Raw genomic sequence first — 16,991 nt, 5'->3', positions numbered from 1 at the left:
CTGTAACTCAGTTTCTCAAGTCCCAGCAACATCCTTGTAAACCTTCTCTGCACTCTTTCAACCTTATTAATATCCTTCCTGTAATTTGGTGACCAAAACTGCACACAATACTCCAAATTCAGCCTCATCAATGTCTTATACAACCTCACCATAACATTCCAACTCTTATACTCAATACTCTGATTTATAAAGGCCAATGTACCAAAAGCTCTCTTTACGACCCTATCTACCTGTGATGCCATTTTAAGGGAATTTTGTATCTGTATTCCCAGATCCCACTGTTCTGCTGCACTCCTCAGTGTCCTACCATTTACCTTGTATGTTCTACCTTGGTTTGTCCTTCCAAAGTGCAATACCTCACGCTTGTCTGTATTAAACTCCATCTGCCATTTTTCAGCCCATTTTTCCAGCCAGTCCAAATCCCTCTGCAAGCTTTGAAAGCCTTCCTCACTGTCCACTACACCTCCAATCTTTGTATCATCAGCAAATTTGCTGATCCAATTTACCACATTTTCATCCAGATCATTGATATAGATGCCAAATAACTATGGACCCTGCACTGATCCTTGTGGCACACCACTAGTCACTCCTCCACTCAGAGAAGCAATCCTCCACTACCACTCTCTGACTTCTCCCATTGAACCAATGTCTAATCCAATTTACTACCTCATCATGTATACCTAGCAACTGAATCTTCCTAACTAACCTCCCATGCGGGACCTTGTCAAAGGCCTTACTGAAGTCCATGTATACAACATCCACTGCCTTCCCTTCAACAACTTTCCTGGTAACCTCCACAAAAAACTCAAATAGTTTGGTTAAACATGACCTACCATGCACAAAGCCATGTTGACTCTCCCTAATAAGTCCCTGCCTATCCAAATACTTGGAGATCCTATCTCTTAGTACTCCTTCCAATAATTTACCTACTACTGACATCAAACTTACCAGCCTATAATTTCCAGGATTACTTTTAGAGCCTTTTTTTAAACAACAGAATAATATGAGTTATCCCCCAATCCTCCGGCACCTCACCCATAGATACCGACATTTTAAATATATCTGCCAGGGCCCCTGCAATTTCAACACTAGTCTCCTTCAAGGTCCAAGGGAATACCCTGTCAGGTCCTGGGGATTTATCTACTCTGATTTGCCTCAAGACAGCAAGCACCTGCTCCTCTTCAATCTGTATAGGTTCCACGACCTCACTACCTGTTTGCCTTATTTCCGTAGACTCTGTGCCAGTTTCCTTAGTAAATACAGATGCAAAAAAACCCATTTAAGATCTCCCCCATTTCTTTTGGTTCCATACATAGCCGACCACTGTGATCTTCAAGAGGACTAATTTTATCCCTTACTATCCTTTTGCTCTTAATATACCTGTAGAAGCTCTTAGGATTATCCTTCACCCTGACTGCCAAAGCAACCTCATGTCTTCTTCTAGCCCTCCTGATTTCTTTCTTAAGTATCTTTTTGCACTTTTTATACTCCTCAAACACCTCATTTGCTCCCTGTTGCCTATACATGTTATACATCTCTCTCTTCTTCGTTATCAGAGTTCCAATATCCCTTGAAGACCCAGGTTCCTTATTCTTCTTCACTTTGCCTTTAATCCTGATAGGAACATACAAACTCTGCACTCTCAAATTTTCTCCTTTGAAGGCCTCCCACTTACCAATGACATCCTTGCCAGAGAACAACCTGTCCCAATCCACTCTTTTTAGATCCTTTCTCATTTCTTCAAATTTGGCCTTTCTGCAGTTTAGAACTTCAGCCCGAGGACCAGATCTATCTTTATCCATGATCAAGTTGAAACTAATGGTGTTGTGATCACTGCGAACCAAAGTGTTCCCCTACACACACTTCCATCACCTGTCCTAACTTGTTTCCTAATAGGAGATCTAATATTGCATCCTCTCTAGTTGGTACCTCTATATATTGATTTAAGAAACTTCCCTGGATATATTTTACAAACTCTAACCCATCTAGACATTTAACAGTATGTGAGTCCCAATCAATATGTAGAAAATTAAATTCCCCTACTATCACAACTTTATGTTTCCTGCAGTTGTCTGCTATCTCTGCAAATTTGCTCCTCCAATTCTCACTGACTATTGGGTGGTCTATAATACAACCCCATTAATGTGGTCATACCTTTCCTGTTTCTCAGCTCCACCCATATGGCCTCGGTAGACAAGCCCTCTAATCTGTCCTGCCTGAGCACTGAGCACTGCTGTAACATTTTCCCTGACTGGCAATGCCACCCTTTCATCCCTCTGCCTCTATCATGCCTGGAACATTAAGCTGCCAGTCCTGCCCCTCCTGTAGCCCAGTTACACTAATGGCTACAATGTCATAATTCCACGTGTCAATCCATGCCCTCAGCTCGTCAGCCTTCCCCACAATACTCCTCACATTGAAATATACACACCTCAGAAGACTATTACCACCATGCACAAACCTTCCATTTGTGACTTTGCAGGAACTTTTAACATCATTCATTTTCACCCCTGCTCCACTATCTAGTTTAAGTCTAGTTTAAACCCTCCCCAGTAGCTCTAACAAACCTCCCTGCAAGGATATTGGTCCCTTTGTAGTTCAGATGTAACCTGTCTCTCTTGTACAGGTCCCACCTGACCCAGGAGAGGTCCCAATGATCCTGAAATCTGAAACTCTGCCCCCTACACCAGTTCCTCAGCCACATGTTCATCCTCCAGAGCATCCTACTCTTACCCTCACTGGCACATGGCACGGGTAGCTATCCTGAGATTACCACCCTCGAGGTTCTGCTTTTTAACTTCCTACCAAGCTCTCTATTCTCACTCTTCAGGACCTCCTCACTCTTTTTTCCTACGTCATTGGTACCGATGTGTACCATGACATCTGGCTGATCACCCTCCCACTTCAGAATGCTATGCACTCAATCAGAGACATCCCTGGCCCTGGCACCCGGGAGGCAACAAACCATCCGGGAGTCTCTGTCACGAGCACGGAACCTCCTGTCTGTACCTCTAACTATCGAGTCCCCTATATCGAGCCCTTCCTGCCCTTTGAGCCGCACTGACCAACAATCCCCCGAATTAACCCTAGCCTAATTTACAATGACCAATTAATTACTTCTTGCACTAATATCTTCACAATATTCTTCACTATCTTTTATAATTTACAAATAACTTATATTCTGTGTGCTCTGTGCATCTCTGTGCCTGTGAGTTTTCAGAAACCTGTACCTTGCTGTGCTTGTGTACATGACAGTAAACTCAACTTGACTGAGAATCCTTTGTTCAAGTCAAGTGCAGTAGTATACCGATGTGGAGGCAAGAGTCCAACTCCAACAGCAGCTGCAGAATTCAGAACATAGAAGAGTACAGCCAGGAACTGGCCCTTTGGCCCACAACGCTGAAAAATATATTTAAAAAACATAAACTAATCCCTCCTACCTACCTAATGTCCATATCCCTCCATTTTCCTCATATTCATGTGCCTATCTAAACCTCTCAAAAGCCTCCGAACACACAACATGTTGAACCGTGACGTGGATGGGCTAGGGCAACAGAAGACCATGGACCTCTAAAGCCTCTACTGTCGTACCAGGCATCCACCTCTCTCTGAGTAACAAACTCGGCAAACTAGTCTGGATAGTAGCCACAAAGCTGTTGTAGAACTACACAATTCACTCATGTTCTTCAGGCTGTTCACCCCGGTCCGGTCTTTATGTGATTCCTCAAATGCCCCATTGCTTGAGGAGCAAATGAAGGTGGACAATAAATGCTAGCATTGCCACATCTTGTGAAGGAATAAAGTGGGCCAAGAAGAAGGAGATCACACAAGAGATTCAAACACTTCATGCAAAGCTAGTCAATACAGGGACAACATTTCCCGAGGAGGCAGGAAGAGGAAGTAAAGGAATAAATGCTGACAGGAGTACAGTGAACAGTTCTGACATCTACACTACAAAGGGGCTGGTAGTAATGGGGAGAGTGCAGAAGAAATTCACTAGCGTGTTGCCAGGTGCTGTAGCAATAAGCAGAGATTGGATAGACTGTGCTTATTATTGCCGACACACAGGAGGTTGAGGGGTATTCACTCAGTGGCCACTTTATATAGTTATACCTCCTGAAGTGGTCACTGCGTGTATGTTCATGGTCTTCTGTTACTGTAGCCCATCCACATCAAGATTCAACATGTTGTGCATTCAGAGATGCTATTCTGCATACCTCTGCAGTAACAGGTTACTGTCTTCTTCCTGTCAGCTTGCACCAGTCTGGCCATTCCCCTCTGACCCCTCTCATTCGCAAGACATTTTTGCCCACAGTACTGCTGCTCAGTGGATGTCTTTGCTTTTTGCACCTTTCCCTGTAAACTCTAGAGACTGTTGTGCATGAAAATCCCAGGAGATCAGCAGTTTTAAATATACTTAAAACCTCCCTGTCTGGCATCAACGATCATTCCATAGTCAAAATCATTTAGACTGTGTTTCTTACCTATTCTGATGTTTGATCCGAACAACAACTGAACCTCTTGACTATGTCTCCCTCTTGGGTTGCTGCCTCATGATTAGCTGATTAGATATTTCATTATCAAGCAGGAACACAGGTGTACCTCATAAAGTTGCCACTGAGTGTAGATGGGCCAGAGAGCAGAGGAGTAAAAATCAAATCAGTTTTAATTGGCATTCAAACTGTACATAAGTATAGATGAACGAAACAGTGTTCCTCTGGGACCAAAGTGCAAAAACTTTGCTCTCAAAATAGAGAGAGGGAGAACAAAAAAGAACATAGTCACACAAAAAAGCACATTTTTAGTCCAAGACCCTGAACAACAAGTCTTGCAGGTTGATGGTTCCCTGCAGCCCAGCCTGTAATTCCACTGAACTAACACTAGAGGGCAGCACCAGCAGGAGTGGCCAGAGGGCACGAATTTAAGGTGAGAGGGGAGAAATTAAAAGGATTTCTGAGGGGTATTTTGTCACACAGAGGGTGGTGAATATTTGGAATGTGCTTCCAGAGGAGGTGGTGGAAATAGATAAAGTTTAATTTCAAAGGTGTTTGGACAGGTACTTGCATAGGTAAAATGTAGGGACATAAAGACCTAACATGGGTGAGTGGGATTAATGTAGATAGGCATCACGGTCAGTAAGGATGAGATTGGCTGAAGGACTATTCTGTTTTATATATAAAAATGGCTGCTTGTGCATCTTTGCTGCAGTAAATCCTAGGACGGTGACTGGTCTTCAAAGCATTTATAATTTGGATAATATGATTTGGAATACTGTGGAAGATGAATGTAAAATATGGAAGCTTCCTCCACTATTCTGTATGATGGTAACTGATCCTTTATCTCAGTGCCACCTTCCTGTATGGACATAATTTTCCTTGGTTCCATTATATATTTAAAATGCTATTCCACTCCCTCCAGAGTATACTTAGTGACAGCCTCCCCATACCGCCTGGGCAGAGAATTCCAAAGATTACCCAGTGAAGAAGCTTCTCATTTCAGTTCTTAAAGCCAAGGAAAGTTTTAGCCTTACTTTGTCAAGAGCTGGAAGAAGGTGCTAAATATATTCTTCCTTCCTTTAGATCGTAGGACAGCTTCGTTTTTTCCGAAGGTGGTGTGTGTTCGGGAAAACTTTCCAGTATACGTTCCAAGAGCTGACAGTGGCCACCTTAGTCTTCTTCCTGCTTGTTCTGGCCTATGCACAGTGTGGTTACATGGTGGGTATTGGGACCTTGTACAGTACAATAAACGAGTAGTAGCAGCCAGTTACGGTTGGATGCTCTTTGGCATTTGGGTTTCCTTCGGAATTTTATCCAAGTGACGATTTGAGCTGAATTTCAAACCACAGAAGCCAGTGAGAGAAGGAAACCTGTCACTCTGACCTTTCACTTCTTCTTACCTGCTGATCACTTCCCCCCCCCCCCCCGTCCCCTTCCCCTTCCCTTCCTCCAATTGTCCACTCTCCTCTCCGATTCTTTCTTCTTCTGCCCTTGACCTTTCTCACCCACCTGGATTCACCTATCACCTTCCAGCTAGCCTCTTTCCCCTCCACCTACCTTTTTATTCAGGCATCTTCCCCCTTCCTTTCCATTCCTGAAGAAGGGTCTTGAACTGAAATGTCTTTTCCATAAATGCTGTCTGACCATTTGAGTTCCTCCAGCATCTACAGACTTTCTCAAAATCTGTCATCCTTGTCAAGCCTGGCTTGTAGTGAGTTCAGACCTATCAGAGAGGTTAGTTATTCACTGCATTTGCAGTTTAGAGCTAATTAGGAATGGGCAATAATTGCTGGTAATTACAGTGACTTCCACCATCTGTGAATGAAGGAGGAAATGTGATGCTGAAAACTAGCAAGATGCACAACACAGGACAAGTGTGGCAGAGGGTCAGGGCTTCCAGTACACAGCACCAGAGTCAGGACACAAAGCACGAGAACCTCAAGTGAGGGTTGAATCCATGCTGCAAGACCAGAGGACAAAGGTCAGGATGCCAGAGAGGTGACAGGTGAGAGCCACAGTTAGGACAGGAGTCACAAAGGGACCACAGTTTGGGCCACTAGTGCTCGAAATAGGATTGTACTTATTTTTGGTACACTGAAATGCGGCCACATTTAAGCTAATGGCTAGTTAGACCCCTTGAAAAACATCTATGCAACTGATCAAATTCTGTTTTGATTGGTTTACACCCTGAAATAAATGTTAAAAGAGATAAGCGAGTTTCCTGACTTCCATACATCTCCTAACATTGTCACTCAGCATTCAAAGAGTATCAGCTTTTAAGGGCATACTGCCCAGAGCAGTTATACACACTTCAGCAGAAGGGAACCACATAACTTACTCAGAAACATGGTTAGGAAGATGCAGTGAGAGTTAAGGTGGCAGGAAAAGCCCACCATAGGAGCATGCCTACAGTTGTCTCCTCAGAAACAGAATCCCCACACAATGGAGAATTGCAGAAAGTATTGACAGGTTGGGTTGAGTCCTGGTGTAATCTCTTATGTAATTCTGCTAGAAGGAATGACTCCAACTCTCTTTCGCTGGTGTTTCCTGCAGATATTCTCTCCAACTCTGGAAGACTTTAGAACATTCAAACACACCGTGCTATCTTTGGTTGCCTTCTCCCGAGGAGCAGTGGCATTGCAGCATGCACTTCGCAAATTTCCCTTCACCGCCTCGGTCTACTTCGCCAGCTATCTGCTGTGTCTGGTGTGGATTACAAGGAACCTCTTCAGCGCCATCATCATCCAGAATTACAGGCATGTCCGAGCAGAAATGTATCGTCCTGCCATTGAGCCACAAGATTATGAGATGATTGAGTTCTTCATTAAAAGGTTTAAACTCTGGATTGGACTAACTAAAGCGAAGGAGGTAAATGTAGAATTTAGTCAGGGCCACCATGTCAGTTGCACTGGAGTTTTAAAAGTGTCACTCTGCCAATCTGGTTCAGTGAATGGCTGATGGCATATGCAATGAAATATAAAGTGAAAAAATGTTCAGCCATTCACTTTAGTGGGAATGCAAAGTATTTGTTTAAAGGGTGAAAGATTGAAAGTCATTGCTGTTCAATAGACCACAAGTATCGTTGTACATGTTCAAGCCAGCAAGCAGTTAAGCTGACATACGATAATTTGACCTTAAATGCACGTGGGTTTGAATACAAGACTAAAGACCAAATACTGAAAAGAGATGGACCCCTGGTGAGACTGCATCTGAAATGTTTTATAGGAAGGTAGTGCATTGTAGGTTCACTAGGCTGAACTGAATTGACTTCATTTCTTACATCCTTCACATACATAAGGAGTAAAAATCTTTACATTGCATCTTCGTCTAAATGTGCAATGTGCAATCATAGTAATTTATAATAAATAGAACAGTCAATGTAATATAGAGTATACTCAAATCAGTCTGATGGCCTGGTGGAAGAAGGTGTCCCGGAGCCTGCTGGTCCTGACTTTTATGCTGCGATACAATTTCCTGGATGGTAGCAGCTGGAATAGATTGTGGTTGAGATGGTTTGGGTCCCCAATGATCCTACGGGCCCTTTTTTCACACCTATCCATGTAAATATCCTGAATCACAACTACAGATGCGCTGGGCTGTCCGCACCATTCTCTGCAGAGTCTCGTGATTAAGGGAGGTACAGTTCCTATACCAGGCAGCGATGCAGCCAGTCAGGATGCTCTCAATTGTGCCCCTGTAGAAAGTTCTTGGGATTTGGGGGGCCATACCAAACTTCCTTAATCTCAAATGTCTGAGGTGAATGAGGCACTGTTGTGCCTTTCTCACCACGCAGCTGGTGTGTACAGACCACGTGAGGTCCTTGGTGATGTGGATGCCGAGGAACTTGAAGCTGTTTACCCTCTCAACCCCAGATCCATTAATGTCAATAGAGGTCTCCATTCCTCCTGTAGTCCACAACCAGCTGCTTTGTTTTTGTGACAGTGAGATGAGGTTGTTTACTTAACAGCACTGTGTCAGATTGATGACTGCTTCCCTGTAGGCCACCTCGTTATTGTTTGAGGTAAGGCCAATGTAGTGTTGTTGGCAAATTTAATTCCTACATTAGGAGCTTTCCCTATCACGAAGATTAATCTGACAAGATCTACACCCTCTGGAATTTAGACAAATCATCTCTTTGAAATATACAACATTCTTGAGAGGGTAGATGTTGGGATGAGGTTTCCCCTGGCTGGGATGTGTAGAACCAGGATCACAATTTCAAAATGAAGGATTCGCTATGAAGTAGCAAAGATGGGTCTCCAAATTAAATTTTAATACTGTTCCATTTTCCAGAAGTACTGGCATTTTCTGATTTTATTTCCAACTTTTAGTATCGACGTTATTTTGATTTTCATAACATCAACCATGATTCTCTTGAATTGCTGAACTGGCACATGGCACTGAATGGCCTGGCCTGCTCTTGCTTCCATTTCTCACATTCTTAATGTGTGTATGCCTGGGAAATTTGTCTTTGGAACTATTTTGGGCAAGGATGAGTTATAGCTGGTCAACATAAATGTTCTGGGTGCTGTAGATGATTCATTCATTCATTCTGTGAGCTCACCACCATCCGCTACCATCTGCTGCTCCACACTTGTCCCTCACTAGCTAGTCTCCCCCATCACCTTTCACCTTCCAGCCCCGCCTCCTTCCCTCCCCCCTACCCCCCACTGTATAATTCAGGCACTTCCACCTTTCCCTCTCAGTCCTGAAGAAGGATCTTGACCCAAAACGTTGACTGCACTCGTTTCCATAGATGCTGCCTGGCCTGCTGAGTTCCTCCAGCATTTTGTGTGTGTTGCTTTGGATTTCCAGCAGTATGCAGACTTTCTCATGTTTGTGGTTTACAGTCTCCCCTTCATTTTCTTCAAATCTCACCTCACACTGTCCATGTCAGAGATCAGGTCTCCTTCTCCTGTCTGATTTTCATCACTACACCCTCCTCCAACTGCTGGCATCTCTCCCTGTCCTCAGTCCTTCTTGGCTCATGTCATTCTCTGTATCTCAGCTTCCTGCTTCTCCTTCTTGCTCCAATCTTGCTAGTCTCTGACCTGAAGTTGTATTATTTCCCATTTGTCATCCATCCACTCTCTCCAACCCTCCTGCTCAAATTAGCACAAAATATAAAAATAGATAGCAAAAGTTTTTATAAATATATAAAGTGGAAAAGGGTGGCTAAAGTCAACGTAGATCCCTTGGAAGAGGAGAAGGGGAAATTGATATCGGGTGATAAGGAAATGGCTGAGGCATTGAAGGGCTATTTTGTGCCGGTCTTCACGGTGGAGGACATGTCTAATATGCCAAAGAAGGATGTTATTGATGAAATGGAAGGTGAGGACCTCGATAAAATCACTGTCACTAAAGAGATAGTGATGAGCAAACTAGAGGGCCTGAAGGTAGATAAGTCCCCTGGTCCTGATGGGATGCATTGCAGGCTGCTGAATAAATTGGCAGAGGTTATAGTAGACGCGTTGGTAATCATTTACTAAAACTCTCTAGACTCTGGGCAGGTCCCGGCGGATTGGAAGACAGCAAATGTCACGCCACTTTTTAAAAAGGATATAGGCAAAAGACGGGCAACAATAGGCCAGTTAGCTTAACATCTGTAGTCGGGAAAATGCTTGAAGCTGCCATGTGCAGAAGTTCGCTGATGACACGGCCATAGTGGGGTGTGTCAGGAATGGACAGGAGGAAGAGTATAGGAAACTGATACAGGACTTTGTGATATGGTGCAACTCAAACTACCTGCGTCTCAATATCACTAAGACCAAGGAGATGGTGGTGGACTTTAGGAGATCTAGGCCTCATATGGAGCCAAGGATCATTAATGGAGAATGTGTGGAGCAGGTTAAGACCTACAAGTATCTGGGAGTGCAGTTAGACGAGAAGCTAGACTGGACTGCCAACACAGATGCCTTGTGCAGGAAGGCACAGAGTCGAATGTACTTCCTTAGAAGGTTGGCATCATTCAATGTTTGTAGTGAGATGCTGAAGATGTTCTATAGGTCAGTTGTGGAGAGCGCCCTCTTCTTTGTGGTGGCGTGTTGGGGAGGCAGCATTAAGAAGAGGGACGCCTCACGTCTTAATAAGCTGGTAAGGAAGGCGGGCTCTGTCGTGGGCACAGAACTGGAGAGTATGACATCGGTAGCAGAGCGAAGGGCGCTGAGTAGGCTACGGTCAATCATGGAAAACCCTGAACATCCACTGCATAGCACCATCCAGAGACAGAGAAGCAGCTTCAGCGGCAGGTTGCTATCGATGCAATGCTCCTCAGACAGGATGAAGAGATCATTACTCACCAATGCCATTCGGCTTTACAATTCAACCGCCAGGGGAAAGATATGTTAAAGTGCCGGGGTTATGACTGAGCTTAAGTTACCATTCAATGTATTTTAGTAAACTATTTAAGAACTTTTTAAAAGCTATTTATTAATGCTTTTTTTTTGAGAGGGTGATTTTAGATGCATATCATATTTATACTGAGTTAAGTATTGTATGTAATTAGTTTTTGATACAATAAGTGTATGGGACATTGGAAAAATGTTGAATTTCCCCATGGGGATGAATAAAGTATCTATCTATCTATCTATCTATCTATCTATCTATCTATCTATCTATCTATTAAGGAAGAAACAGAGAAACATTTAGAAAGGAGTGGCTCCATTAGACAGACACAGCATGATTTCAGAAAGGGCAGGTCCTGTTTGACAAACTTACTGGAGTTCTTTGAGGGCAAATTGAGTGCAGTGGATAGAGGGAACAGGTGGATGTCGTATACTTGGATTTTCAGAAAGCGTTCGATAAGGTGCTGTGCAAGAGACTTATAAATAAGATACGGTTGCATAGAGTCAGGAAGTGTATTGGTATGGATAATGGATTGGTTAACCAATAGAAGGCAGAGAATTGGTATAAATGGGTGTTTCTCTGGTTGACAGTCAGTGGTGAGTGGGGTGCCGCAGGGGTCGGTGCTGGGGCCGCAGCTGTTTACCATTTACATTGATGATTTTGGAAGAGGGTACTGAGTGTAGTGTAGCAAAATTTGCTGATGACATTAAACTGAGTGGAAAAGCAAATTGTACAGAGGATGTGGGGGAGTCTACAGAGGGATATAGATAGGTTAAGTGAGTGGGCCAAGGTCTGGTAGATGGAATACAATGTTGGTAAATGCGAGATCATCCACTTTGGAAGGAATAATAGAGAACAGATTATTATTTAAATTGTGAAAGATTGCAGCATGCTGTTGTGCAGAGGGACTTGGGAGTGTTTGTGCATGAATCACTAAAGGTTGGCTTGTAGGTACAACAGGTTATAAGAAGGCAAATGGAATGTTGGTCTTCATTGCTAGAGGGATTGAATTCAAGAGTAGGGAGGTCATGCTGCAACTATACAGGGTACTGGTGAGGCTGCACCAGGAGTACTGTGTGCAGTTCTGGTCTCCATACTTGAGGAAGGATATACTGGCTTTGGAGGCAGTGCAGAGGAGGTTCACCAGGTTGATTCCAGGGATGAAGGGGTTAACCTATGAGGAGAGATTGAGTCGCCTGGGACTGTACTCTCTGGAGTTTAGAAGAATGAGAGGGGATCTTATAGAAACATACAAAATTTTGAAAGGGATAGATAAAATAGAAGTAGGAAAGTTGTTTCCATTGGTAGGTGAGACTAGAACTAGGGGACATTGCCTCAAGATTCAGGAGAGAAGATTTAGAGTGGAGTTGAGGAGAAACTGTTTTTCCCAGAGAGTGGTAAACCTGTGGAATTCTCTGCCCAGGGAAGCAGTTGAGGTTTCCTCACTAAATATATTTAAGATACAGTTAGGTTTTAACATAGTAGGGGAATTAAGGGTTATGGGGAAAAGGCAGGTAGGTGGAGCCGAGCTTACAGACAGGTCAGCCATGATCTTATTGAATGGTGGGGCAGGCTCGATTGGCCGGATGGCCTACTCCTATTTCTTATGTTCTTATGCTCCCTTTCATCCTAACTCCCACATTCTCCCAATCTATATGCATGTCAATAGTAAAATTCCCTGATCTCGCAGGAGCTATAGTGATCTTGTAGTCTAAAACCCTGTGAATGTACTTGTGTCAGACTCCTTCAGCTTAATTATAAAGCAGAATCAACCTGTGCTTCTGGTCAGAAAACTGCTAAACTAAACTCATTCCTTAGGCATGCGGATACATTTAGTTATGAAGGATAAAGCAAATAAATTAAGAAATCAAAATCAAGGTTGACATTTCCAACACTGGGTTTTATTTATTCCAGCTCTCTGGAATAGGACCCAAAAGAAGAAGGTGGTACTTGTTCAATCAGCATCAGAAACAAATATATGTTGAACTCTCACCTGATTGGTACCGGACCACAGAACATCCAAACCACAAAAATTGCCCCTGAACACCTGCTGAGCAGGCAAATTGGTCTTTTTGAGTATAGACACTCCTATAAGGGTCCTATAAGGGTTCTGCGAACTGTCTGTAAACTGAATTTCTGTAAATAGGAAACACTGTAAACTGATATTGCAAAAGTTGCACTGGTAGGTTAATTAGCTATTGATCAGTACAAATGTTAATTAATGTTAGAGCTCAGTTTCAATTAGTTAATTAGTACAGATTCAAAACCTGTCAGTGCACAGAATGCTGGACCAGTGGTTCGACTTGTATGGGAATTAATCGCTCCAACAAACCTTTCAGCTCCTTCAACTAGCCACATTCTGCACAGCAGTTAAACATCAAAATGGAAATGTTGTCTCATTTAATCATTGCTCTCAGTGACATTTCCTTAATTTTATTGTAGTTCCGTCACAAAGTGAAGTTTGAAGGGATGGAGTCCCTGCCAACAGGCAATACCCAAACTTCCAGATTTTCCCGGCTCCCATCTGCTGGTACCGAGTCCCACTGTTCCGAATGCACCATTTCATCTGGCTCGGTGCAATCTGAGGAGATGAACCTTGCCGAGAGTCCGAGCACAGAGGCACATGGTGTTCAGACCTATCTGGATCGACTGCTGCCGACCATCAATAGTCTCCTTGATCAGTTTGACCGTGTCAATAAAGTCACCGACGACTTGTATCGTATTGAAACCGATCTGGAGAAATTACAGGACAGAATGAATAAGAAGAAGAGGGGACAGTGCACGAGAGGGAAAAACAATGCTGAGAAGAGAATTATTCCTCTACCAAGCATGCAGCTCCTTCAGCCCAGAACATATAGTGCAACCTCCAAATCAGCAATCTCCAGCCACCAGCCAAGCAAAGGTCCAGCTTGTGCAGAAGTGGTGGCATCAGGTCATAGGGACCTACAAGGTGAATGTAAGCCTGCTGATGCCTCTAGGCAAAAAGTCTGGCAGTTTGGACTACCACTGTCAGCGGGCGTCAACCAGAGGTCACTGGCATGCTCAGGGCTGGTTTCAAAGGCCCGGCCCAGAAGTGAGGAAGGCCAGGATCGAGGACTTGATAGGCAGCTGGCCCCAGTAATGAGGAGAGCATGGCACACTGAAAGTGCAGAGGGAAACCATCCATGATTACACATGGAAACCATAAGGATGCTCTACTGAATGTTTAAAGACATTCAATGACACTGTTTATGACCAGTGCTTCATTGATTAAAGCAAGGCTCAATTAGTAGTTTATTCTGCATAGAAGAGAGAATGCTTCATTATGTTTAGTGATCCAGGGGTAGTCATCTTATATGAAGTTGACAATGGCAATAATGAAATGGTAGGATTGCAGTTGTTTTAAGTTGTTGATTTAAATATGATTATATCATGATTTGAAAGTATGTTTGAGTGGGTGTCTGAGCAAAGGAGCATTTTTACATGTTTCTTGCAGGACCTTTCTATTAGTAAGATGCATAACAAAATAGGGGTCCATAATGGATTAACCAGTCTTCACCTTGTTAGAAAATCAGTAGAAAGGCTATATATACAAGTACAATAAATAATAATTGGAGATCAAGAATGCTAATGACCTAAAGTGGGCAATACTCAGACTCTGAAAGAAAGTCTACATGATGGGTTTTAATCCTGGTAGGATTCAGTACGAGGGTCAAATTATGTCAAAAAAACTGAATAAGAATTCCACTGGGGTAGTGTTCTGGTCCTGGTACCAGAGGTAGAACCAGTTTATTGAAATCACTACAGGAATGACTTTTTAAATCAATTTTAAACTGAGTCTTTAGAAAAGTGGCAGGCAGAGTGGATGTGAAAGGGGCTCAAGTCCATTTTTGTCCCATAAGATGTTGGTTTCCAGGCCTCTCCATTGCTATTGCCTTACTTCCTACATGCATAAAATACCTAGGCTTTGGCCACTTGCTACCTTGCAGGTAAGTGAAATGGATGTGCGCAAAGGATGTCTCAAGCTGGAGGGACACCAGGCAGAGGAGCACAGCTAACCTTCTAGGCCCATCCATCCTTTACATCAGCTGCTGTTCTGCTTCTGCCTGATGGGAAATCACTGTTGACAGATCCTGTTGAAGAACCTGTTCCATTGTAGGCCCCTCGCATTGTAAACCTTCAGCCTCTACAAAAGCAATGATAAAATGGGAATGGCAGTGGGAGACGCTGTAGAATATTTGCTCACCAACCCCTTCTAGAAACAAGATAAAATCTTGCTCTTAGTTAAATAAACCAATGGAAGCAATACAGTTTGCTTTACAGTGCTCAGTTAAATTGTTTGAAGATGTCAGTGAAAGGAATGGAATATTAGTTTAATGAGCCAATATTTCATGTATTCATTAGGAGTTAACATTAAAAATCAGAAAGGATAGTCTGCTGAGCTTGAAGCTGCTTGTACAAAAGCTGCAATAGTTATAAATAGGATATAATGTTTATTAGAGATTCCCAACATAGTTTAGTCAACATAGCTTGTATCTCATTAATATTACCAATTTATAACAGCGGCATGGTGGTTAATGCATCACTTTCCTGCACCAGCCAGTGATCACCGATTGGGATTCAATTCCTGCCGTTGCCTGTAAGGAGTTCATACATTCTCCCCTTGACCTCGTGAGTTTCCGCCTACATTCCAAAGATGTACGGTTAAGGGTGAGTGAGTTTTGGGCAGGTTATGTTGGCACTGGAGGCTGCTCAACACAATTATCACTGATTTGATTTAACACAAACGATGAATTTCACTGCATGTTTACATGTATATGTGACAAATAAAGATAATCTTTAATCTTTGAACATATCACCAGAACAGGAGATAATTAGTCTTAAACTGATAGAGGCAACAGCCTAGGCTTATAAAACAACAGAGTCTGAAGGCTTATGTACAGGCAAGATACAAATGGGATTAAGTTATTGGGACCATTGGAGGAGTGTTAATTTTGTTTCTGCAAAAGCTCCATATGTTGCTTTGAAATAAACCCATAATGCAGGTTTTAGAGTGGTCAGCAGGAAGTAGGAGAATGGATATGATCACTTACTGTGAAAGATTTTTGCATTATATGATATTTACTATTGAACATGACTACAGGAACTGAGCAGCAAACTACTTTGTGTCAAACACCATCAAATAAACACTTATTATACAAGCTTATAAATCTGATCCATTTGAACCTTTTTTTCCGAGTGATTTTCCCACAGTAGATTGTGTTAGTAACCATGTTCAGGTGAAATCACATCCATAGGAAAATTAACCCAGCCATCGCAATGTTCACCTTAGCATGGCAGAAGTATTAGTCACAGAACATGCCATGAAACAGATTGCATCTTTTTTCATGGTTGCTGCAACTTATGAGCTTAATTGAATACTCACAGGAAACCTCATCACACATTGTTTAAGGATCAGCATTTAGGTCATCTACACTATCCTATCAATATCTTGCTTGGGCCATTCACCAGTTTCAGATTTCAATGGTTGGGGTTATGGAATCTACATCAGTGGTGCTCTCTACACTGATTGCAGCTGCTTTGTATAAATCACGTCTGAGCTACAGACTTTATTTATCTTATATTTCACCGGGGTATAGGATGCGAATCAATCAAAGCATGTGTCTCCAGAAACAGAATGTCTCCCCCATGTTTTCACACTTCCAGAGCAGCTAACCTGGGGAGAGTTCCTCAAACTTTGCCACTCTTCCTAGCTGTCAGCAGAGAAGTAACAGAGCATTTGTAAAGCGGTCTTAATTTCTAGTCAACTATTCCACAAAACACTTTGCTCCTTGTTATTACAATACAGAGAAGTATTCGTTAACATGGCTTCTGTCTTTAATATGTTTCTGTTTGGGCTGTTGGCTGTTTTCAAACAGTAATGACATACCACATACAATGGGATTGTTTTTGTTCCAAGGCTGCTAATTTATGGAAATTATGTACAATTCTAATGGTCTCTGTCGAGGTCGTGGCTCAGATTTAGTTGTGTCTCTAAGTTCATAGGGATGATATCGGAGACGGAAGGACATTACGAATCATGTGAAGGTTTGGGGATAGGGATGTGGTAGAGTTAGAGGTCAGGCCTCTGCTCCATGTTCGAAGTCCAGTGATGTGGATAGGTGACAAAGG

At 42.8% G+C, this 16,991-nt stretch overlaps 1 protein-coding gene across 1 annotated transcript in view; it reads left to right on the top strand.

Moving 5' to 3' along the window:
- The window catches only part of pkd1b (polycystic kidney disease 1b), a 192,884-nt gene extending 176,882 nt beyond the window's left edge, over positions 1-16,002 (top strand). The window contains exons 38-40 of the mRNA XM_073026674.1: positions 5,580-5,714; positions 7,050-7,364; positions 13,284-16,002. Coding sequence (XP_072882775.1) covers positions 5,580-5,714; positions 7,050-7,364; positions 13,284-14,009 — 1,176 coding nt within the window. The 3' untranslated portion in view covers positions 14,010-16,002. The remainder of the gene's footprint in view (positions 1-5,579; positions 5,715-7,049; positions 7,365-13,283) is intronic.
- The last annotated feature ends 989 nt before the right edge of the window (positions 16,003-16,991 follow it).

This window comes from Hemitrygon akajei, chromosome 22 (assembly GCF_048418815.1).
Source record: "Hemitrygon akajei chromosome 22, sHemAka1.3, whole genome shotgun sequence".
NCBI classification, from domain to species: domain Eukaryota; kingdom Metazoa; phylum Chordata; class Chondrichthyes; order Myliobatiformes; family Dasyatidae; genus Hemitrygon; species Hemitrygon akajei.
This window is presented reverse-complemented; position numbering and strand designations above follow the sequence as displayed.